The 25,206-nt window shown below is 45.6% G+C and overlaps 1 protein-coding gene across 1 annotated transcript in view; it reads right to left on the bottom strand.

Moving 5' to 3' along the window:
* Positions 1 to 22,322, bottom strand: part of RIMS4 (regulating synaptic membrane exocytosis 4) — a 56,061-nt gene extending 33,739 nt beyond the window's left edge. Inside the window, exon 1 of the mRNA XM_005489999.4 lies at positions 21,957 to 22,322. Coding sequence (XP_005490056.1) covers positions 21,957 to 22,053 — 97 coding nt within the window. The 5' untranslated portion in view covers positions 22,054 to 22,322. The remainder of the gene's footprint in view (positions 1 to 21,956) is intronic.
* Positions 22,323 to 25,206: the final 2,884 nt, after the last annotated feature.

Here is a 25,206-nt window from a genome sequence, read left to right as displayed (position 1 = left end):
CCATGGCTGGAAGTCCTCCAGCTAACCAACATAAGTTGTGAAGGCCAGGTGAGGTTCTCTGCTTAATTACAAGAGAGTTGAACCAGAGCACCCTGATGTCCTAATTCTGCCATCCATCTCACACTATTAATAACTGAGGATGTTGCCTAAGTCCAGGTTCTGAAATATGAATGAGCCTGAGCTACAGAAAACCTCTTGATTTAGAAAAGGATCACAAAAATTAGGTGAATTCACAAAAATAAAGCTACTAGAAAGAGCCATTGTAGAGAAAGATGGCATGAGATGAAAGAGCTGCCCTGCCTACACTTCACTGAGCCAGGAAATTTTGTATGAGGCTGCTGTGCCATTCTGAGCCTGCTGGACCTGCCTGCTCACCAAGTGCCCCTCCTGGCAGAGCCCAGCATCTGGCTCTTCAATTTTGGGAAGCAAGCTGCAAAAGACTCAGGTCATGAGCCTCCTGAAGCCACCAAAACCTGCCAGAGGTGCTGGCACACCTTTCTGTCCCACTGGATGCTCAGCTCCAGCAGTCTGCTTCCACCCACAAGGTGAATTTTAAACTGAGATTAGGTATCAGGCCTTTTCTCCCAGGGGCACTAGCTTATGTGTCTCTCTCTCTACCCAGAGCCATCTTTTCCAGCATTTTTACAGTCCGCATATCTTGGATTTTTCCCCCAAATTTAGCTGAAACTAGAAAGTGTCTGCTACATAGTAATGATGGGAAGAAAGTCGGGACAGCAGCTTAAGCATTGAAGAAATACTTGCCTCCCTCAAAATCACAGCTACTACACAGCAGGTAAAGTTTAGTTTTGACAGACAAAATTCAGAGGAAGCAGTTGACAAGGCCATATTTATTAATGAGATTTCTTACCTTTTCTTCTGTCCTACTGATGCTCTTTTAGGAGCGAGCAGCTTTGTCAAGACCACGTGTGTGTGAGTGCAGAGAGCAACAGTCTTGGCACAATGCATGAGTCATGCAACCTTTTGTTCACTCGTTATAAATACAATTAAAAACACAGCCCCATTTCCTTAACAGGCACAAAGCCACACAGAACCCTGGAGTCATTCATAAACTAGAATCCTCGTGCAGAACTGCGTTTAGAACAGCATTTGATTTGTGTTTAGCTTGGGTAATAATTACTCCATCATATTTTCCTTAAGGAAATGAATGCTCAAATTCACAAGGAGTGAAACTTTAATTATACACACTGCTTAATAACTTGTGTCCATTTGGAAGCTATTATTTGATGCACTATGGAAGCAGAGAGGGGGGAGCCAATGGTCTGGTTTCCAAAGAAGTTAAACAACTTCAGGCATTGAGTTCCTAACTGTAGACAACCTCACCAGATACTACAACTACTTGTGTTGGGCTTCACCAAAGGTGCTTTCATGGAATACCTGTAGAATATGCTACGGGAGCATGCTCTTCCCCGCTACATCTACATATTGCTTTGACTCACATGGGGACATCCCATGACAGGTCCATGGCTATGGAGTGTCTGTTGTGCCAGGCAGCACCACAGCCCACCACAGGGGCACTAAAGGGAACTCTTTTCTTTCCAAATGGTACCAAGAACTGTACAAACCCTCTGTTTATAGCACACCTGTGGTGCTGAAGGGAGAGCTCAGAGAGTGACTGCATTTCCCAAAAGCCTGCAAATGGAGCCAGTGCACTCACAGTGTTTCTCTCACACAGATCCCTTTCAGGATTGAGGTTCTGGATCAAGTGCCACGTTCTGCTTGGGTGGAGTGAAAGGAGAGCACCCAGCCCTTCATGACTGCAGTAATTTCATAGCAGATATCTCATGACAGCTGGAAGGGAAGGTCAGGCTCCAATGCCCAGAAGCAGGACAGGAGCTATGGTTTTTTACGCTGCTAAGTCATTCAGGGTGACTAAGAAATCAAAGTGAGTTTGTATCACTGCAAACAGCCCTGCCAATCATCCATCACAGATATCTCCAACTGGGGACAAGTCAGGCCGTCACACATGGAAAACACCATCCAATACCAAAAACAGAGGCGCTGGAATTTAACTAGCAGACACCTAAGAAAAAACATTCAACCAAAATTTTCACAGCCCAAACCCTGAAGAGACACATGCAAGCTCTCATCCGAGTGACACACTCTCCCACAGATGAACATGGCAGACACATAGCTGCCTCCTACATCTGCCTGCTGCATGCACAAAAGCAGCACTCAGAGAGAAAAACATCCCAGATTATTTGAAGTCCTTTGGGAAATTCAGTTCACTGTTTGTCTATGCAGTGTACTGAGCTTTCAATAGAAGAGAAAAAGCCTTTTGGCCAGAGCTGGAAAATAAACATGATGTGTTCATCTCTGCTGAAAGATACTGCAGAATGTGGGAAACCAACCAAAATATCATGTCTCGATGTAGATTACTGAGGATGGAAGCAAAAAATCATCAGATTAATATAGATTAATTAATACACTTTAGGAACAATACCAAAATCTCGTTTTCTCAATTATCAGCAACTAGATGTAGTAAGAATCAGTCCCTTGTGAAGAAGGGGCACATCAGTGTTCAATATCTTATTGAACTGAATTTGCATTAATCACACAGAGTGAACAACAGCCACACACCAGCACAGCATCCTGAGAAGCAATGCCTGTTTGCAGCATGGCTACCCCATGACATGTACCTGGCACAAAGTTCACCAAAATCCCTTGATCTGTGCCAAATATTTCTGAACAAATTCTGTAGAAGGAGCAAGGATGAACAAAATGCTTTAGAGCACCCTGCTAATCTCTCTCTACTACGAGAGCAGAAAAGAGAGCAGTTGAAGAAGCAATTGTGATACCGACAGCATCAGCCTTGCAGGCAACACTGACAGTTCAGCGAGATCAAATACGCACTAAAGGGCAGCGTGTGAGTGAAAAAATAGTTTTAATGTAACCACAAAAAAAAAAAAAAAAGTTTGATGGGAATCTCTTTATAAAATGTGCAGGCAACGATTTCTCCACAGTAATGGAAGAAGGTCAGGAGAGGACACCGTGCTTACGAAGCGCCTGCATCACTGCCACTTCCTCCCTTCTGATACCTGCAGGTAACTTTCATGTTTCTGTTCTGGGCAGACATAAGGAAGCCTTGGGATTTCTCAAGATGTTACTGGCAAGGTCAGAGAAGTACAATCCCCTTCCATCATCACCTGGGCTCCCAGCACTCTGTTTCACTCAGCTGTACAGCAACTGTGCCAGCAACCTGTGCCAGCCACCCACCCCACCAGGCCCCACCCTTCACACTCATTCCAACAGGGAAACACACAGAAGGAGGTAGGACACACAGTTTTGAAAATGAGCTTGAAGGTGAGACCCTCAGTCCCAACCCATTCACAGCCTCCGATCACAAGTCACAATTACAAATCGAGCTCAGGAGTGAAATAATCCTTTCCTCCTCCTCCTGCAGAGACAGGAGTTCAAGGCTCTGTTTCCCTGGCAACAAAAAAGAGCATCATAACAGCCTCCTTGCTAGCAAATGACATATGAAAACGTGTCACTTTTTTTTTCTCTCCAGTGTCTTTCATCACCAGGGAATTAGCCTGAATTCAGAACTTTCCACTCAGCAAGAATGGAAATAGATATCCATTACTGCTATTTAAAATGCAGTATCTTTGGAGCCTTTAAGCTTGTCCAGAGGTAGGTAGTAAGTAAGGGATTTTCATTTATTAAGTAAAGAAAGGAAAAAAACCCCTAACCTTGCTGAAGTTCACCTTTTAAGACAAATTGTAGAACTTGAAGAGTTTGGGGAAAAAAATGCAGCTCATAAATTTATGAGCTGCATTTTAGATTCTGTTAATATTCACTTTTGAAAAGCATTAGAAATGAAGATTACAAATTTAATAATGCAACACATGGGAGGAATTATCCTCCTCCCCATATAAAAAGGCAATTTGCTCTTGCCTATAAATTGACTTTCTATTACTGTCATTAAACCAGCATAATGTGCTATAATTAGGGTCTGCCCTGCCACAGCTCTGTGGCAACCCACAGCCAAGAACTCATCATGCCAACTTTATCAGACATCCTCATGAGGCAACAGGGGCAGTGGCACTGCTGGATATCTCCTCACTGCAGGACTTTGGGGTGCTCATGGACATTTATGAGGGGTCAAAAAGAAAGTGGATTAAATCAATGAGGAAAAAATTCAAGAGTAGAGAAAGTCCCTAAGCCATGAATCAGTGGAAGGTGGGCCAGCATCCTGAAGCAGCATCCTAAGAAATTTTGCCTGACTTTCTCCAGTTACCTTGACAGACACAAAGATCTCTTACTCCTTCCCTTTTGCCACAACAGAGAAATGAGATCAGTCCTCAGACTGCAGCAGTTCCCCGTTCATTGCCTAAGCTCCTTCCAGGTTCTCCTCCTCTGTAGTTTGTGCAAACTGAGTGCCCTGCACGGTCTGTGCAAGCCCCGTCACACCTGCAGAGAATCTGTCACTCCCTCCCATGCTCATATGTAACTCCACCTGTGCCTGGACCATAAGGGATGACTTTGCAATGCCCACATGAGAACCTACCAAACAGCAAAAACATTAAAATCTATATTCAGCGGTTTCCTCAAACAGGCAACTACATTTAAACATCTCAACTGAAAGAGCATTAAAATTGTGCTGGCAGGTATTTACTGTCCCATTTCCCATGGCTCCTTCTCCATCTTTCAGTTATGGCTGGGTTGTGACATATTGAAATAATAAAAATCTCAATAACAGAAACCTCTTTGCCACTTCTCAGCACTAGCACCATTCTTCCCTTTCACCAGCCATGTACCTAAACAGACAGATGTTAATTCTGTCATCTGCCTTTTTTTTTTAAACCATTTTCACTCGTTCTTTATGCAGCAGGCAGCTGGAAGACTTGCTCACATCTCAGTTACTTCTGGAACAAATCTGAGCAACTAGCACTGAGGGAGTGAGTTGACAGCATCTGCTGGTAGCTCTTGCTCTTCCTTTGCTCATGAATTGTCCTGAATTTTAAAAGAAAAGCAGCGGGTACCTGTTCAAGATTACCAAAGTATGACTGGTCAGTGCAGCCCAGCAGGTGCTCTGTGCCTGAGGAAGCAGACTGGCAGGCCAGGCCAGGTCAGCACTGGACCTTCAAGCCCCACTGGTCAGCTTTGACAGGTCCTGCCCTTTGCTCCATGACAAGTCAGTTCTTAAGATTGCTGGATGACAGTCTATCCACTTAAAAACTTCGCATTCACCAAATATTCATTCAAAGAAGCTTAGTGTCTCAGAATGAACATGAAGGGGACTTGTGATAATCAAAGTGAACCCATTTGCAAGTCTGACACATGCACAGAAAGCACTTTGCAGTCTCCACCAAAGCCTGGTTTAGTCTCCCTGCTGAAGCAATTTTTAGGTCAGAACACATGCAGATGTTTGGAGGTCTGTGCTTTGTCCTTGGCCTGTTTTGGAGAAGGATGTAACATTTTGCTTCTGCTCCAACTGTATATTTTCATCAGAGAAACCACAAGGCCACACTTGATTTGAAGTCACTCCTGAATTCTATTCCTCTGGATCCATGACTGAATAATGCATCCTCCTTCTATCACATAAGCCATATTCCTGATTGAATTGTCCTCCTGTTGTATCCATTCTCCTTAGAAACTTGCCTTTATGAAGCATGACTTGACCCTTCTGAACATTACACAATATTTGTCTTTCCCATGTATTTTCTGCTACAGATCCGTGACTTTTCCCCGTATTTAACCGTCATATGGAACAGCTTTCCCTTTCAACAGTCACAGCTGCTTAATGAATTCAAAGTGTGACATTTTGTTTTCCACGGTGAGGTGTGTGAGAAGTGTAAACCATGGCTGAGAGATGAACTAGAAAACACAGAGGGCACAGAGCCCTTCCCACCAGCCAGACACAACACTCTCAACAGCACCAACTGCACCTTGCAAGGCTCAGCTTCACTCAGTTAATTGACAGACTTCACTAAAGAAATCAAAATGTCAGCTTCAGGAAGTTTATACAAGCTTCTATACACAATAGAGTTTCACAAGCCCCAAAGAGATCTTCTTGTGCTTGGTTCTCAATGTCCTATCCCACCTGGACACTTGGAAGCTCTGCTCAAACAACAGTTCCAGGATCCAAGGGGATTCAGAGCCTCGAAAGACTTCCCAGGGCACTGCACAAATTCCTCTGATGCCACCCACACGGGAGGCTACAAATTGGCACCAGTAGTTGTCAACATTTTGTTTTGATCTTCTGGCAAACAAATCCACCCTCTGAAATGTTTGCAGGATGCCGAGATAAAAAGCAGCAATGAATAAAACCCAAAGAAGTTTGAAGAGTTTATTTTTACCAAGTAATCAATACCTTCTGGCAGTCTTCCTCCAGCTCTAATAATACCAGCGAGGACAGTGACCCTTGGCAGGTTTTGTACACTGTTCTACAAACATTACCTAATTAACCATCACAATCCACTCCTAGAAAAAAGAAAGCATGATCTGAAGTTCTCCTACAACCAGAGAGAGAGAGAGAATGGGTGCTGGGAAGGGCTACTGATAACAAGGTTGTAGTTTGGGAGTTACAGCTCTTGCACATCAGTCTAACCATGCTGCCCCTCAGGGGCCAGCTGAAATGGTGTGTTTTTCACACAATCTGTTCTTAGCACAACCCTTGGTTTCACTCAGCTGTGAGAAAGCACTAGGACAGTGTCCGAGTCAACTCATTAATAAATCAAGTGACAATAAAACAGTCGGATGGAGATGAATTATTGAAATCAAAGCAACTTAGTGCTCAGAGACAAAACTAAACTCTGTAAGCTGGGAGCTACTGAGCACAGAGCCTGATGCTCCTCAGAACAGCTTTACTGAAACGCTGCACACTGCCTGTCCAGTTCAGAAGGGGATTCAGCATTTCAGTGGGGTGGTGAGATATTGATCCTGATCATCAATATTAAAGATGGAAGAAGAATCTCAGGTCATCAAGTCAACCATGAAAGGCATCTCAGGGGATGCCTAAACCAAGTCTAAGAAACAGGTCTAAATCCAGAGTCAGCATATGTGTCAATATAAATCCAGGTCTGGATTCTTCTGAACAGAGTATTCTTCTATTACTTTGGGGCAGCCATTACAGAGTCACAATATTTAGTCAACCTTTTACTTCTACAGTCATTAATCATGCACCATTTAACTACTGGTTTGTCATTAACATTCTTAATCCTTTTCATATCCTTCTGCTTATTTTCACATCTTTTTTCAATCCCATTCTATGTGTCTTGCTAATTACACTCCTTAACTGTCATAGGCTGTTTCAACAGACATGTTGAACCAGACGTGGTTTGATCACTTGCTGTTTTATGTGCCCAATGAATCCCTTGCTATTGAGATATTTAAAATATAAACAGTGCTATTGGAAGATGATCAACTGTACTTAATTATCTGAACAACTTCCTGTAACTCTGGGGAGGAAGGGCAAATGACCATTTAACAATGTACTCAAAACCAAGATTTCCAATCTCATAAAAAAGAACAATGAAAAAGGAAAAAAAGGGCTTAGGGTTTCCATCTTCTCCAAATACAGAGCTTTGCATGCTTGGCAGACAGTACTGGTTTCAAAGTACTGTTATTTGCAATTTTGCTGCGTCCTGAGCCAACCTTTCCTACCAGTCTCAGAAGACTCCATATCCAGAAGTCAGCACACCACAGCCTAAGAGTCACAGGCCACCAAAAGTAAGGTCACATCCAAATGAGAGATGCCAAAACTTGATTTCAGATGAATGAGAACAGATATCACCTGAAAACTTAAAGGAATGGCAATTATTCATGGCCAAAAGGAAGAGAAGTACTGTGATATATGGGAAAGAAGGAACTGAGGGAAGTAGGTGGCCAATCTTGATGGAACAACTCTCAGAAACACCCAGAGCACTGGAAATATCAGCCCAGCTTTACACGTCCACACATTCACTCCCAGTGACAAGCTTGACTACACAACTTGACACAGAGCAAATGTCACCCTGAACACTTCCTCTCCTGCATCTCAGTCTTCATTTCACTTCTACAACCGTGTCCCGACCTGTCATGCAGGGGATGCAAAGCTTAAAACCACATGTGCGTAATGAAGAGATGAGTTCATGAAGAGCCTGGAAGAGCAGCCAGCTCATTCAGCCCAGAGGAGAGCCAACAGAGGCTGGAGAGGGCCATTATTATGCCACCATTGCCAGCTACTAATTCAGTATCTCCAAGGATAGAAGGAACTGAACATTTCCCTCTCTTCCACACCCATTTCCTTCTCTTCCATCTCCTCAGACATGGCTCTCAGTTCAGAGGGGAGCAGAACTCCCTGCACTTGGTATCCCTTGCAGAGTTCTGTCCAGGCATGGTTTGCCACATCCATTGAAGCCAAAATGTGCGGCTAAAACAGGTGAAGGAACAAATACCTTCCAAGATATCATCAGCACTATGCAGGAAGGTTGTGCAGCTTCCACGTGCCAAGAAAAATGCCACGGACACCATAATCCGCAAATGCACTCACATCATGCAACCCCATTAGATCAGCAGCTCCTAATTAATTTAGCGTGTGGATCAGTCCTCAAACACCTTTTGCTATCACTAAGACCTCCTGAAAGTGATGAAGAGGAATCAGTATGCATAACACCCTCAAGAACTTGCTGTAAACACATTTGGCAGCACAGGGAGGTTCCTTTATGGCATAATCCATTTTTACATACACCTAATATTTTCAGGTTTTCAACTGATTGTCAAGAGTGTTTGTAGAGGCTGTTAATGAATCTCAGTGCTAAATGCAGTTACAATTCTGTAGCTATTAATACAACGTGACATCAGTTATATCAGCTTCCGAGTGAATCACAGTTTGCAATCTTGTAGGTGTTCGATAGCTGTTGTCACATCGAAATAGAACATTGTTAAATATACCCCAAGTCTGTCCTAGTTCTGCAGCTCTTTTCCCCCTTCCTGCACTGCAGCCTTAGTGGACTAAGCAGAGGAATGTCAAGAGGAAAAAGCAGGTTGACTCTTCAGATCAGCAGGCTATAAAATGTTCACTTTTGACCGCAATTTCCTCTCAAATTTGAAGACTATAAGCAGTTAAAAGAACAGGTCACCAAACCTTTTATGATGTCTAAACCCTCCAAGATGTACTTATATCAAAATGTTAAGCTTTTTTTGCCCCCTCTTTGTAAACTGAAATAACAGGCTGATAATCTTTCCTGACATAGTAGTTTAGCATTAAAGCAGGCAAAATCCAGTTTTCAAACCATTAACTGAGTATCAGATGCCAAATGCTGCTTTAATCTGCATAACTGATATTCACAGAACGCTCCTGTCTTGCTCAGCTTGTATATAAAAGCACATTCTTAACAAAACTGGCACAAGCCTGTGAAATTATTAATATTTTGCTCAGTGAAGCATTTTCAGACCATCATGTTGTCCCTGCTTCAGGATTCAACCCTCTCACCAACATTCTTCATGCAGGTATGCATACCCTGTATGGGCGATCTTTGGAAACCCAGCCTTAGAGCTCCAGAGCAAAGATGTTTTAGAAAATATACAGCTTTCTACATTTCAGGAAATTAAACAAAATTATGGCCTGAAATAAGACTTCCTGATTTTTACAGTCACTCTGTCCAACAAGCTTGCTGCCATTCTGCAGCAGACAGCTGCAGTGAACAGACTGTGAAAACAGTCAAATTCACCAAATAAAATGGACTGTGGATAATTTGCCTGGTATTATTCCTAGAGCAACAAGCCAGATTTTGCCTCAACCAACCATGCAATATTTCATAGAGTGTTTTAGTAGGTAAGCCAGGCAGTACTGAGACAGAAATAGAAAAATATTGAAATAGGGCCCACACGATGCCAGGTTTAGAGGCACTTGGCTTGGATTGGGTCTTGGGAAAAACTGACTTTAGGACATAGCAGTGTCTCCTGTGCAGGAGCAGTAAAAGTGTTTCTGCAGAGACTGAGCAGCCAGGTCACAGGAACAGACCTACTCCTGTTACTAGGCAGATGCCAGGAATTCAGTGGAAACAGATGAAAAACAAGTTTACAGAATGATTAACTTGGGACTCTGGCACGACTCAAAGCAGAGCACTGGGCAAGACGGGAGAGCTGAGAATTATTGTTGTGAAACAGTTCAGAAGTAGGTCTGGACAAACAGAAATTATTGAAAAATCAAGTCCTGCTCCTTCCCCTAGCCTCAACAGGTACTGTCTCACACCTCACATTTACCCTCTCAGACCCTTTAGACCAGATGTGAAGATCATAAGGTCTGGGTTCCATCATAGATGATCCCTTTATGCTGAAGCACCACTGTGTGAAAAACATCTTTGTTGTGTACCCACATTCCTTGAATTGCACATCCACAGCCTGTTCACACTGGGCAGGCAAATCCTTATTTAAATATCTCTTTGCCCTTGCCATTTGCAGAAACTTCACATGCACAATAACTAACCCCAGATCTCTCTCCTGCTCTAATAAAATACCAAGCAGGAGTCAGAAACGTGCACTGGTGGAAGGTCTACAGGCTGCCATACAGGAAACATCTCCACCTTTGTTATTTCTTGCCAAAGCTCTAGCTTATATTGAGAACAGCTTTCCCTATGTCAAGGGAAAAGAGCCAATAAACATGTGTGGAAAAAAACTATGATGCTAATTTTGGAATACCTGGCAGAAATACAGAAATATAGGAAGACAAGGGGAAAATAAACCTTGGGGAATACTGAAAATCCTGGCGAGACACAGAGGTAGCAGCAAAAATTGAAATATTTTTCAGGCAAGTTCAAAACATTGATCAAGGCATGATGAAACCTCCAGGTAGCCATGGAGGAAACTCCACCCAAAGGTGTGAGGCAGGTGTGCAAAACCAGCCCAGGGCAGCTGATGGCTCCTGCTAAGCAAGGGGAGGAGGGAGCAGAACAGCAGGCTGCAGATGGACATCAGCAACAGGCTTTCTCTGGGCTGAAAGGATGTCCCAAAGCAAGACCAGAGTGTCTGTCCAGACTGAGTGATCTCAGAGCTGCCTGATAGGAGTGTGGTGCTCTAATGCCAGGTAGGGCACAGCTACTGCAGCTGTCCCATCTGATGGAGGGAAAGCTGCTTCCTCAGCGCAGAAGAAAGCAGATCCAGGTGCTTTTGAGCCCAACCATGATCATGAGAGCGTTGCTACGCTAAAGGAAGGAATCATTGCCTTACTTCAGACACCCAAAAGCCCAGAGAGAGCCTCTCCTCCACCCTCAGCCCCACAACTGAAGAAATCCACATGATCCTGTACCACAGCCCTCCTCAAGGCCCCAGATGGAGGAGGAAAGTACATCGACGACAGCCTGCGCTGACACCACAGCAGGAGAACGGGTGTCATGGGATGCTAAGGTTGCCATGGCAATGTCCTCATAGCACGTAACATTTTGACACTGTCTGTTTGGCGAGCAGCAGCGGCGATGTGGCAGCCTGCAAAGGCAGGAGGAAGCGGCTGTGCGAGTTTGCCACGCTTGTTCCCGCAGCCGGCAGCCAATTCAAACTGTCTGGGCATTGGAGTTTGACCAATCTGGCAGCTCCGCTTCCTAAAGTGCACGAGGAAGCTTTTAACAGCCACTGCTCCATAAATCACCCTGATTTAACAGGCTCTGTCTGCCAGGCTGAGCGCTGGCCTGCACACCCACTTTCAGCGCTGCCTGCCCTGCTTTCCACACCAGGGTTCTCAATGCTCCCCTATTGTATCTGCTGGGAATGTCCCCACCAAGGCAGGAAGGAATGATGGATCTGACCCCGTGTTCTCAGAAGGACAATTTATTACTTTATGATACTATATTATATTAAAGAATGCTGTACTATACTAAAGAATACAGAAACAAAACTTACTAAAATGCTTTAAAAAGCTAATAATGAAAACTTGTGACTCTTGACACAGCTTGGCCCTAATTGGCCAATGAGTCAAAACAACTCACTCCAGAATCCAATGAAACAATCACCTGTGGTAAACAATCTTCAAACACAATATGAGCACAACACAGGAGAAGCAAATGAGATAAGAATTGCTTTCCTTTTCTCTGAGGCTTCTCAGCTTCCCAGGAGAAAAGTCCTGGGTGAAGGGATTTTTTCAGAGAATGTGAATGCCACACTCCCCCATCCAAGTTCAACTTCTTGAACTGCAGGGTCCCAGGGAGGGTCTGCTCCTCTGCTCCAGCTGGCTTTGCACAGCCAGGGCAGAAGACTCAGCCCTGCACTTGCAGAGGGGTGGGGTGATCTTGGGAACTGCCAAAAGCAGACACAGCCCCAAATCCCATTCACTTTCAACAAATACCAGATTCATAAGCATTTTTGAGAAAGCTCAACTTTGCACATTTAATATTTAAAACAAGCACTGACTCTTGTAGAAATTGCTCATGGCAGAATGCTTGGTTTTATCTCAAGGTACGTTAGATAATGTGATCTAAGCCTTTCCTCTTTACTTACATTACAACAAAAATCCTGTATCTGGAGGGGATATACTGTGGACTATGCGATCCATAAAGACAGATGTGTGGGGAGCAACTCACACAAAAATGCCTGGGTTTTTGGCAAACATACCAAATTCACCATTGAAATGCAACAGTGGGTTGTGACAGCAATTCCTGCAATTCCTTCTGCTTTGGAGGGATCTGGGGAAAAGCAGAATACTGACAAGCTTCAAAAGTTAGTCTGGAGCACTGTCTACCCTTATTGTGAATTTAATTTAAACTGCTATAAAGGTGGAAGGGCTCTGCAGAGCAGTTACTCTAATTCCACAGGCTAGAGAGGTCTCAGGGCAGGAGGCAGCAGAGCTTCAGCAGAGCGACAGCAGCACAACCTGAATGTAAGGGACAGGGAAAGTTACTGGGTCTGAGTTGTCATGATACTTTCAGGAATTAATCAACTACAGCAGCTGGAAATCCAACAGGCATTAGAAAGGAAAAGCCTTCCCTTTTTTTTCTTCTGACAATCTGATTAAAACACAAATATGGATATAAAGCAGCCGCCTTACAATCTTGAGTGAAGGTTTCCTAACTTTTCACCGGAACTGTGATAACATGCATAAAATACAAGAAAAGAAAGGTGAATAGTAAAAATAAAAGAAAAAAAGAAAAACCCACCCACACAATCCTCCCAGGATGCTGAAAAGTGCTAAACAAGGAGATGGATTTACAACAGGGAAAAAAAAAATCTTAATCTTCTTAGACATCTTGGCTGCGACACAATTAACATGTTTTCCATCCACGTGGCAGGATACATTCCCTGCTAACTGTAAATATGCATACTGCTGGTGGGCAGCTGGCAAAAGTCCCACACCACTGGGAAACTGTCACCACTGGGAAACTGTCACCACTGGGAAATGTCAGCCTCATCCACACGGCCCAGGGAGCTGAGCAAGGGGCAGCCTGTCCCACACTCCTGTCCCTTGGTGACACTGCTGCTGGATCACTCTGCAAGTCTGAGCCCACCAAGAGCCGAGCTGCTGCTCCTCAGAGGATGGGCAGCTCCAGAGAGGGACACGGCCATGTGTTTGTTCCTTGGGCACAGAGACTGTAACTTCTCAAATCAGATGTCACCAATGTGAAGCACAGTAAGAACCACTATTATCCTCATTGCAGCTGCTAACTGGGAATGACAGCCTGGCAGCCCCTTGACCTGAGCATCACAGAATGAAGTGATGAGAAGGTGCCTGACAAAACAGCCCACTCTGAATGCAAAGGTCTTCAAGGATGCTGCATTTCACCTCAGTTACAGAGCATCTCCTCCAGCGCCCAAATTCAACCACAAACATTGCTGCATTCCTGGAGCCCAGGGGACAAAGCATCTTATTACATTTACCTCACCTCCCAATCCTACAAATATCCCATAAGCACGGGTCTTTCTAAACAGATATTGAATTCAGACCAATACCCATGGCATGAAAAAGCTCAACCCTCCAAATCAACACAAAGAAAATCACTCAAGGCACATGTAAAAACCAGTAATTTCAGAGCACTGAAAAAATTAACATACAAATGCCAGAAAGGGAATGAGTAGCCAACAGCACTCATGCTGGGAATGATCTGGAAAATAGCATGGATCATACCCTGAGTGTTAGCCAGGAGCAAGAGTGTGTATTTACAGGAATACTGCATACAAAGTGTAGGAAGCAGATATTCCTCACTGCAAGGGGCCAGACAGCACAGCAACCAGGGCACTGACCACATTGCTCCTCCTGCACAATCCCAAATCCAGCAAGAAGGCCAGCATTCGGAAAACTGCTTTATTAAAAAAAAAAAAAAAAAAAAACACCAAAAAAACCCCCACAACAACAAAAAAGAAGACCAACAAAAAACCAAAACACCTGACGAAAACAAAACCATCCATCAGGTTTCTTTGGTCCAAACAGCAAAAGGAGGGAGAGGGATGCCAGGCAGCACTGGCTGTCATTACAGCCATTTCTTGGCTTGGAATTACTGGCACAAGAAGGAACAGCTTTGTGATGTGAAGAGTTGCTTTGAAGAGCAGTGATCAATTGCTTGCCATGTTGCCGGGAGCAATGCAATAGCAGTCCTCTATTTCTATTCAGATTTAAGCTAAATTTTAGGCTAAACTATTCTTCTGATTAGGAGGAGATTAGTTACTTAGGGAACAGATATAAGTGACCCCTCTACCTCTACATTTGCAAGAATAAGGACACAGACAATAGCTTAAATTTCTCTTAGTCACAAAACAGTTTTGAGAAAAATGTGTCATTTACCTCTGTACACTGTGTACTCTCCAAATTGTTGAGCACTCAGACATTTTAGACTGGTTTCTGCAAGGCTGTATGAGTGCTCTGTGTTTTGGACAAAGCTGATAGAACATCCTGATGGCACAAAGGTGGAACATTATCCATCTCAGTGATTTAACTGTGGCTGGATCTGACTATAAGGTCAGGCTACAGAGCTTGCTGTACCCCTGTGTGGGGAGGCTGTATCAGGGCTACTCAGCCTTTACAAGTGTGCTGCTTTGCAAAAGCCAAGCCAAGGACAAAACTTAAATGCAGATTTCAAGGCATGGTTTGACAGACAGCAGAGAGTGCCTAATTTGTGTGTCATCAGCAGATGACTTAAGCAATGGCACAACTGATGGATCATTGTGTTGCAGAACCCCAGTTGTGACACGTGTTGTCATACAGTATAGCAACCTCCCAGAAAATAAAACCAAATCCCAAGGAACATCATCTGGATAGATGGGATATTCAAAATGTGTTGAACACTTCCGCAGAGGAGCAGAAATCCTTATTCAAATATGTTAATGGTGCTTCTCAACAGATGTCTGTGGGAGAGAGGAGGAGACGGCAGGGCTGAGAGCCTTGAGTGAGTCAGGTCTCACTGCCCCACTAAAACCATCAATGACTTACAGACCATTTCCTAAATTAAATTGTTCACATTTCTAATCTAACTGAAGGCATTCAAATATAAGCAAATAGTGCTTCAGAAAACAATTGCACAGATAAATTATTCCTCGAGACAACTACTCCAATCAAACTTAATTCTTCCCTACACAAAGCAGATCCACACATTCTGTCAAACAGGAATGTTGAAGCAAAGTAGCTACAGCGTTTCACAACTTGTCCTGATGCAAGAATCTGACAGAGCAAAGATTTTTTTTTTTTTTTGCCTGGAGAACAGAGTGCTTTTGAATTAATAAATGTTGCATTAGAATTAACTGCACATGAAATAGAAGCTGTAAAAAAACAGTGTCTCCTAGATAGAAAGCTTTCCAGGGACAGATTCTTCTACTTGGAAACTAGCTGACAGCAGAATAAGAGAAAGAGACATCCTTTTTCTGTGGCTGGCAGGGGTCACATCTAACCCACCCTCAACAACTCCTGCACACACAGCTGAACTCAGCATCATCCTCTGAATACCTAGAAGTACATCAGGCCACCTTCCAGGGAAGGAGACACCACACTGTGCTCCCCATGGCTGCACGTGTGTGCTGCAAAAGCTCAGGGGACAGCAGCGCCACCATCACGGCCCATAACCCCATCCACATCCCTCTCCCCTGTAAACCCACACCCTGCTGACCACCAAGGAAACTTCTAGGCAGCACTTTGTGGCACAGTGCTTGAGCTCCCTGGGTTAGCAGCTGCTGCTCTTCCTCCACCTTACATCAGCATTTCTAACAATTCCCAGCACGGCACAGGCAGACGCTGCCGGTCGGGGGGTGCTGGAGGGCTCTGCAGGATGCGCCATGGGGGACAGCAGTGGGGAGCAGCTGGTGGGCCAGGAAGGCAGCCTGGCACGCTGAGCCCTGGCCGATGCCACGTCACCCTTCCCCGCGCTCGCCCATCTGTCCCATGGTCCCCATCTGCCGGGTTCTGCCACGGACCGCGAGCGCCGCTGACATCCTGCTTTGCCTTTCCACAGGCACAGCAAGAACCTGGCCCAGCACCGTGGCTCTCACGTGCAGCCACAGCACCGAGAGCAACACAAACAAGGACAAGGTTTCCAATCGCTTGCGCCTCGTGCTGACTCATTCTCAGCCTCCCATGGCCACTGAAGACAAAACCTGTTGTTATCTGTACCTGTGCTCCCCTGAGCACACGTGCAGCAGCAGCAGGGCCTGAGAGCAGAAAGCTGCTCCAGTGCTCAGGGCAGGGAAGGGACAGCAAGGATTGCTCAGCTCTGCCTGACCAGGTAAAGAATCAGTCGCTGTATTTGGGATCGGGATTATCTCATAACCAGGTCTGGATCACCAGCCTCTGCAGGTCTTACCCACAGCCTCCTCTTCCAGGCTGCTGGTCCCTTTCATACAATTTCCTTACAGTTCTTCCAGAACTGTTCTCATTTTTTTATTTCAACTTAATCCATTTATGAAATAAACATGTTTACCTAGAGCTAGAATGTGCCCAGCAGGGAGAGAGGCATTTCTTACAATCACCAGGATAACCTACAGCCAAAGATGCACTCCTTACTGTGCAAGAACAGAGAAAAGCCCTGGATTTTACTGCCTCCTGTACCAACCAAGAGAGCTGGCAATGCATGCCCAAGTGAGCTCTAGGGGCAATCTTTGCATGAATAAACTATCCAATCATTTATAAAACATTTATTAAAAAATAGCTAACATTCCAGATGGATGTATAATTTCCCCTGTTCCTTATGTGTCTGCCACATGAGCACGGCTACCTATCTTACAAACAACTAACAAAACTGGTTAGAGGCTTCCAGAGCTCCAAAAATTAACTCTGGATGAAGCAAACCCAAAGTAAGCACAAAAAGGACTTAACACACTTGGGCTATATTAAAAAATAAAAAAAAAAGTAAAAATGGACTAGTTAAGTCTTGAATCATAATTTTCTTTTAAACCATATGTACCCCAATACAGTGCTGCAACTGAGATATATCCATGGCAACATGAAAACACACATAGGGGCTCTCTCTATTTAATAGCTTTGTAACGCTTAATGTTTGAAATTATAGAGCAGGTCAATGTTTAAAATTATGAGGAAGTTCAATACATAAAACCCAAACACAAGAATATCCTAAACTAACCTAAATATCCACAGCCCCTTCTTACACCACAATAGTTTAAATGTTTTTTATCAATCCATTAAATTTGTATTTCACATAGTTTCTCTTCAAAGCAATTGATCGTAACACAGTGCCTCTGCCAGTACTTTATAATGTGTGAAAGCAGCAGCCTGGGCTGAATTTTATCTCTAATTCAACTCTTTTCTGAATGAGCAGCTGACACAAGGAAGGCTCACTGTCAGTATCTAGGAGACATTTTGACTTTGGAAACCATTTTCTCTCTGCCAGACACTTGGTTCCAGCTGGCTGAGACGTGATTTGATTCTCCCGTCTTGCAGCAAGGACAGGGGTCTGCCAAGCTGGACAGTCCCTGTGCTGAGGTCCTGACCAGGGAGGGGACACTTGCCAGTCCCTCAGAGCTGCTCTGTGCCTTCCCCTGCTGCCTGACCAGAGCAGTCCTGCTCCTCACACTTGTGTAAGGAACCTGGTGTAGATGCTCAAGCTGGATCTGGATTCCAGGGTAGCTGCATGGGCAGTGTGACCCATGGCTACAATTCCAGACATCCAAATCTGCATCCCTGTCAGAGCATGCTACAAATGCCTTCTGTCAGTGCAAGCAGGTGTCCTTCCATAGAAAACCAGGGTGTAGGATGAAAGGAGCTGGTGCACTGCAGGTCTCACCCACCTGGGCCACAGCACAGCTGGAGCACACACCCAGACCTGAACAGCGCTGCTGGATCCTGCAGTTTAGGCACAAGAAAGGAAACCCCATCCCTTCCAGTGTTTTTTTGCATTTACCTACCTGTCTTTCTTTAGGTGTAGCTCCTGTCCTCTGCAGTACACAGGGTCCTGGTCTGGAAGCTGTCACCCCTCCAGAGCTGAGCACTGCTTCTGACTTCCCAACTCCCAGTGGGTTCAGCACTGCCACATCAACTGTCCCAGCTACTCAAACCACCTCCTCTCCCCTGCTCAAAGCCTGCTGAGTCTGCATGTGAAGCTCTAAGTCGGTTATTGGTACTCTCTTCAAAATCCTCACTTTCTGTTCTGCTTCAGCCACGTTTCCAAACCTCATGCCCCACAAAAATGGTTCTCCTCCACACCATTAGCCTTAAGGATGACCTTCATCCTGAACTGGGGAGGGCTGTGCTAAGGCCACCATCAGTCAAAGAGGGATTTCATAAACCCCATTCCCTCAGCTTTCATTATGAGCTGCACCCAGGTGCACCACAAGCTGCCTACAATGCATGTGCCCACAGCCATCATGGATCCTGTTATTAACCTACACGCACTTGGCAGTTCAGTCCTCAGCAGTTTGGTTCCTTCTGACATGTTCCCACAGGAATATCAGCATTCCAAACAGCTGATTCCAGCCAAGACCAAACGTATGGCAGATCCTCAGAAAAGCTCAGATTTGTGTTCACAAGATTTGTGTCAGAAACAGGCATTCTAGAAATGTGCCCACAAAGAGTGCATGACTGACTTTTACCTCCTCTTACTCTACTGCTCCACAACTGAAATGTTGGATAGACATTTGCATAAGTTAAACCAACAATTATTCTGATAATAACTGCAGTTTAAAAATCCTTAAACTTCACTGACATTGCTGGGGACCTCAGTGGAGCGAAGACAGTGGCACCCAGCCAGCAGGAAGGCCAGCAACATTACCATGCTGAGATCAAAAGAGTTATTAACCCAAGTCCTTGATCTGCTGAGTGCATTTTGGCTATTTCAAAGCCCCACTGCAACTTCCTGGCAAAAAAAGCTCCACATTTGCTCAGAGCATCTTCTTTTGTACATGCAGCTGAGGAATGAAAAGGGTATTGGAACCCTGAAGTCTACATCCACCTCTTTGGAGAGACACATGGACATGAAATATCTGAAACTCCACCACCCTCATGCTCTGGAAGCACTCAAATGTGATCCTGTCTCTTGCTCTTGCCTTCCTGCCTCCACTGGCGGCCTGCTTCTGCACATGAAGAGATCATCTGCACCCAGATTCACTGCTCAGAACCCTGTCCAGACACACTGCAGGTCTACCAGGCAAAGGAATTGTGGAAGATGAGGAGAGTCTTTTCACCTTATGTCCACAAGGTAGACAGCAAAGAAGAGCCATGGCAGGAAGGGAAATAGTGTATAAGTACAAGTATACTCTGTATTTTTCAAAAGCAGAGTCATTTTTCCAGACTAAAAGGGTGAAACACTGGAAGCCAGAGGTGTTGTTACCACTGCCCAAATACGGCCACGGCTCTCAGCACATCTGTAAATTTCCTTTTAGGCTCCTTTGATATTACCCACCCATAGTAACTTAAATGAAACACCTCAAGAATTTTTCTTGCTTGTAGATTTAAACGATCATTAGGCTGTTTTCCCCTACCAGAGGAAAACGTCACATTTCCCTTAAGCTTGGTCATTTATCAGCTCTTCTCCTTTCTCTGTAGGACGGCTATTCTCTTAAAGATGTGGTTCTCAGCTTCAGACAAAATGGATGATGTGTCTGTTTGAAATAGGATTGTTTACTTTGTCAATGCCCCTGGGATCAATTTCATTTTTTTCTGCCTCCTCCTATAGAGAACATCTTGCCAAGTGCAGTATTCATCTCCCTGAATGAGCTATCGAGATCTATTTTTTTGACAGAAATCATGCTGCAACCCAAACTGATCAGAATCTCTCACTATTTCAGAAGCATGCATGGGTATGAATAATATAGAATCTTATCTGGCACAATTTCAGCATTTCTCTTATAATTTCTCTTTCATGTAATCTACTTGCTTGAGAAAATTACACACTTGTAGTTTTAAGACCAAAAATAAAAAGCAGCACACGTTCCTCCTGGCTGGTAGCTCATACATGTCTGAGCACACACTCACAGGCACGAAATACAGGAGCAGCACTGCAACATCCCCATCGCACTGAATCCACCCTGAGCAGCTTCACTGACCAGACAACTCACACAGGCAGGATCTGCCCATAAGCTGCTGGAGAATGAGGTTTTAATTGGAGATTTATTTAATTCAGAGACAAGTACTTGTGTTGTATTAAGAGCAGCTTATTAACATTCAATCATGAACATTCACTAAGCGTGAATAAATAAAATTCAGCACAAAAACATTTTTTTTAAGCGCTGGAAGAGGAAGCATTCACCTATACTATCACCTTGCTCAGGGCAGGAGGGGCTGGACACCAGGGAATGAAATGCTGTCCCAGGCATTGTGCTGGGTTCTCATACTTGAGCATGTCTCACTATCAATCATTCCTGAAGCAACAGCGCTGAGACTTCCCAAAGCTCCCGTTATTGTCTTGTACACTCCTCAGCATTCCAGCCAAATCTGAAGTGCAAATAAATCATCAGCAAAATTTTTAGACAAAAATTTTTTAAACTACATCTGTTGGAGGAGACAATCCTCTGCCTGCCACCCCTGCATGATGCTGATGACAAGTCTAGGTTAATCACACAGATGATGAATTGATTCTTACGTCAACTCCTTTAAAAACAACATCGTTACAGGTGTAGCAGCTGGCGGGCTGATGTATTCCTGCTGGCATCTGCACATCTTGGGATGAGCCACTAGACAAAGGAGCATGCCGGCATTTTGAGGGATGCAACCATGACAGTCAGCGTTAAAATACGCCTTAGTTACCAACTTTTTATTATTTGCCACTCACAAGACTAAGGTTCAGTCCCTAGTGCAGTGTGCACTGGGAAAAACACCCCTCAATTCGCAGGGATGCGCCGGGAATGGACAGAGGGCTCTCAGACCGACCGCTCTCCATCCACTCCCGCGCACGCCCTCCCTCCCTGTCTCCCTACCCACGCAGCGGCTGTGCTGCCCTCTACTCCCCGCACCTTCCCCAGCTCCCACCACCCTTCCTCGCCCCTTCAACCCAATGCCTTTCCTACTTTTCCGTACTAGTGCCCCTCTTTTATAAGCTTGGTCGCATTTTATGACCACCACCACCAGTCTGAGGCCAGAAAGGTCTTTCTCATGCCGGCAAAAAAAATCACTGCATCCATTCTGAAAAGCTTATTGTTTTGGGATTTACTCTGCCCTCATTTAAACGGAATCCCATTATTCGTCTCTCCAAAAGCAGCACGGTGTACGGCGCTAACAACCCCTGGGAACGATCAGCCCGAGAGTTGATGGTGTATAAACCAGAGCGGACACACCACCCGGCAGGATGGACGCCTCCTCCCTGAGCTCTGCCCTTCATTCTCACAGAGGAGGATGGAGCAAGAGCCGCTCCATTTGCAAATAACCCGTGTTTCCTATCGATCGGCAGCCGGAGCGCGTTCCACCGCTGGAGCACATTCCCAGTTTTAACCTCCACAGGCACCCGCATCCAGCGGTCCCCAGCATCCCTCGGACACCCGCACGGATGAGCCCCCGGCGGGGTCGGGGATGGCGCTGACACGGAGCACACCCACCCTCGCCTGCCCAGACACACAGCCCCGGGAACCACCGCCCCCCGGTGCTCCCCGGCCCCCCGTACCCGCGTCCTCCTCGTCGAAGCTGTTCATGCAGGGGAAGTAGATGGCCAGGGCCTCGAAGGAGGCGGAGAGGCTGAGGCGGCTCTGCGACCGCTCCATGAAGAGCCCGGCTCCGGGGGCGCCGCCGGGGGTCTCGCCCGCGGCCGCGGGCGGCTTGGCGAGCTTGGCCGCCCCATTCTTCACTCGGAGCACGGCCCGCGGCGTCTTGGCGGCGGCGGGGCCGCGCTGAGGCGGCGGGGAGAGGAGAGGAGAGGCAGGCGAGGAGAGGCGAGGCGAGGCGGGAGCGCGGAGCGGCGCGGAGCAGAGCGCAGCCACCTGCTGCCGCCCGGCCGGCCCTGCGCGCCGCCCGCCCCCGCCCCGCCGCAGCGCCGCCAATCGCCAACCGGGGGCGGGACGGGCCCGGCGCGGCCGCGCTGCCCCCGCCCTGAGCGGCCCCGGTCCCCTCAGCCCCGGGCGGCTCCGGCTCCGCGATCCCGCTGGCCTGGGCGGCCCCGGCTCCGCGCTGCGCCTGCCCTGAGCCCGGCCTGGGGCAGCCCCGGTTGTGTTCTCGCCTTCCCCGGGCCGGGAAGGTCCTTCGCATTGAGATAACGCAGGTGTAGATTTGCTTGTGAATTGATCTGGGAAAGTGAAATTGACAGAAATTGATTTATTTATTTACTTGTTTCTGAAATATACAGAAATTTATTTGTTTATTTATTTATGAAATAGACAGATGTTTATATTTTTGAAATAGACAGAATTTTGTTTATTTATTTGTTTCTGAAATAGACAGGAATTTATTTATTTATTTATTTATTTATTTATTTATTTATTTATTTCTGAAATAGACAGAAATTTATTTATTTCTCATTTATTCACCGAGAAAGTGAAACTGACAGAGGGGGAGATGCAGGAGGAAGAGTGTGGTCCTGGCTTTGATCTCAGAGTGTGACGGCAGAAAACAACCTTGAAGATTTCAGGAGGAGAACCTTGAAGGTTTCTTCTGAAAGAGAGGGGATGTAAGTGACCCCAGTGTGAATGGAGGAGCAGCCCAGCTCCCAGCCTTCTCCCACGTACCTCTCTTTAGACACACAAAAACCTCTTCCCAATATATAAAAGCTGCAATTTGGATGTATACAAGCTCCCAGGCAGAAAGCACATAAACCAGGAGGTTTTCCTTGGTGTGTTACATTAAATGGGAAGGCTGGTGGCTGTTGTGGCTCAGCATTGAGCCCATTCTGCAGCACCCTGTGGGATAGAAGCTGCTGTGCTCTGTGAAATGAGCAAATTTTAGATCCCTCCCCAAGTCTCATTTTTTTCCAACAAGCTTTATGGAGAATTAGTGGTTCAAGACTGCCAGCTGTCCACAGGTGCTGCCTATGGCAGAGGCATCACAGCATCTCCCAGTCCTGCCTTGAGGAAGGAAAGCAGTATAGCCTTATTTATTCAGTGCAACAAAACCCTAGGATGGTATTAGACAGAGTGCTTTAGTGGTCTGCACAAAAAGGTTGCTGTCCCCTCAGGGAACAAAGGAAGATGTTCCTCATGCTTGGTCTGTCCCCCCATCCTGATAACTAAATGTCACCCCACTGAAATGACAGGCCTGCTTGTCCTACTCCAAAAATGCATATTGAGAGTCCAATATCTCCCTTAGGAATAGTGTGGCTAAACAGCCTGTATTCTCCATTCTCAAACAGTTAATTCATCAATCCATTAAAAGTTTTCTGTCTGCTGAAAATCCTACGAGAGCTGTATGGTATTTGTGGCTGCCAGTGCCCAGAAGCAGCAGGAGCAGGGCTGCTCCCAGGGAAGGGGTGCCAGGGACAAACCTATGGCCAGGCACAGTCCCCTGCCATGGGAGGCAGAGCAGGAGGGGATGGCAGTGCCTCCTGTCATGACACCAGCTCCAAAGTCATCCATGGAAAGCCAAACATCAGCTCAGGATCAGGTCTGAGACAGTCTCACCTACAGCCCAGGCAAGAGCTAGAAGCCCCCCAGGCTTGGAGATTAAATGGAGCTCCTGACAGAGAGGGTAAATGTGAGGCCCAAATGAAGGTTTTTGGGGTAATTACAGCCAACTGTACTCAGCCCTGACATCCAGGTTCTTCATTACTGGTGATGCATCCAGAATGGCAGAGGTTGTATGAATATCAGATGCCAAGATGAGTTTGCAGGACTTCCTAAAAGAAAATATGCTATTTAATTCAAAAACTAATCAAAACTTGCTCTGGAGTTGGTGAGTTATATGAATTACTTCATCAAAGCTAGGCTAGGCAGGCAGTAAAGCAGAAGGAACAGAATGAACTTATTACAGACAATGATATCTCCAGGTCTGAGTTTTGAAAGGCAAAGGAATCAGTGAGGAATGTATTACCATATGTTTAAGAAGAGATTTCAATAGCACCAATCAAGGCATTAAGAGCAGCTACAGGCACAAATTTAGGTGCATTAAAACTGTTAAGACAGCTCCTGTCTACCAGTCCTGCCAGCACATTTGATCAGAGGAGCAAGAGGCATCTGTGAATCAAAATTTGCTTCCAGGTTGCCAGGCACAGAAGTTACCTAAAAGTGCTGACAGCTGGTTTTTTTTCATTTAAAGACTGCAATAAAAAATTTAAATGAGGAATAGAAGTTCAATCTCAACTTCATGCGGTGTCCATCTAAATTGCTTGTTTCACTACATCTTGGAAGCACAGTGATGGCAGACACAGGCATGGAGAGTTAATCTCTGTCTCCAACACTGTTTTCTTCACCAGCATACTAGGACTGAAGACCCTTCTGCTTTTAGTGCTTTGAGACCTCCATCTGAGGTGCTGAGGAGGAGCATCATCATCCCCACCCACCTCTGTGCCCCTTTCTCCATGCTCATCCATCTGCCAGAGACACAGTGTGAACCTGTTGCACCTGCACAGCACCACTGGGTCACACTCTCTAAATTCTCCTTTTGTGCATTTTTCCAGGCTGTCTTCCACCTCCCTCTTTTCTATATCTGTGGGACCAGCCATGCTCGAGTCCTTCTCTGCTCCTGTCTGCCCCAGAGTGGCTTGGGCTGAGTGCTCTAAACATCATCCCTTAGCTTTGGTGTCATCTGCTTCTCATTTCACTGCTACATTTTGCTCCTCAGAGCCAGGGCAAATATGTGTCCTGCAGGGCTCTTTGATTATTGGCTGGGCCAAAACTTCCTAAACCAAAACCATCTGCCTTAAAGTGAGCCAAAATGCACTGACAGCTGGAAATGGGATGGACAGTTAAAGGAGTAATGCCCTCCGGATG

This window comes from Zonotrichia albicollis, chromosome 17 (assembly GCF_047830755.1).
Source record: "Zonotrichia albicollis isolate bZonAlb1 chromosome 17, bZonAlb1.hap1, whole genome shotgun sequence".
NCBI lineage: Eukaryota > Metazoa > Chordata > Aves > Passeriformes > Passerellidae > Zonotrichia > Zonotrichia albicollis.
Note: the sequence above shows the minus strand (reverse complement) of the source record. Positions and strands in the feature narration are given on the sequence as shown.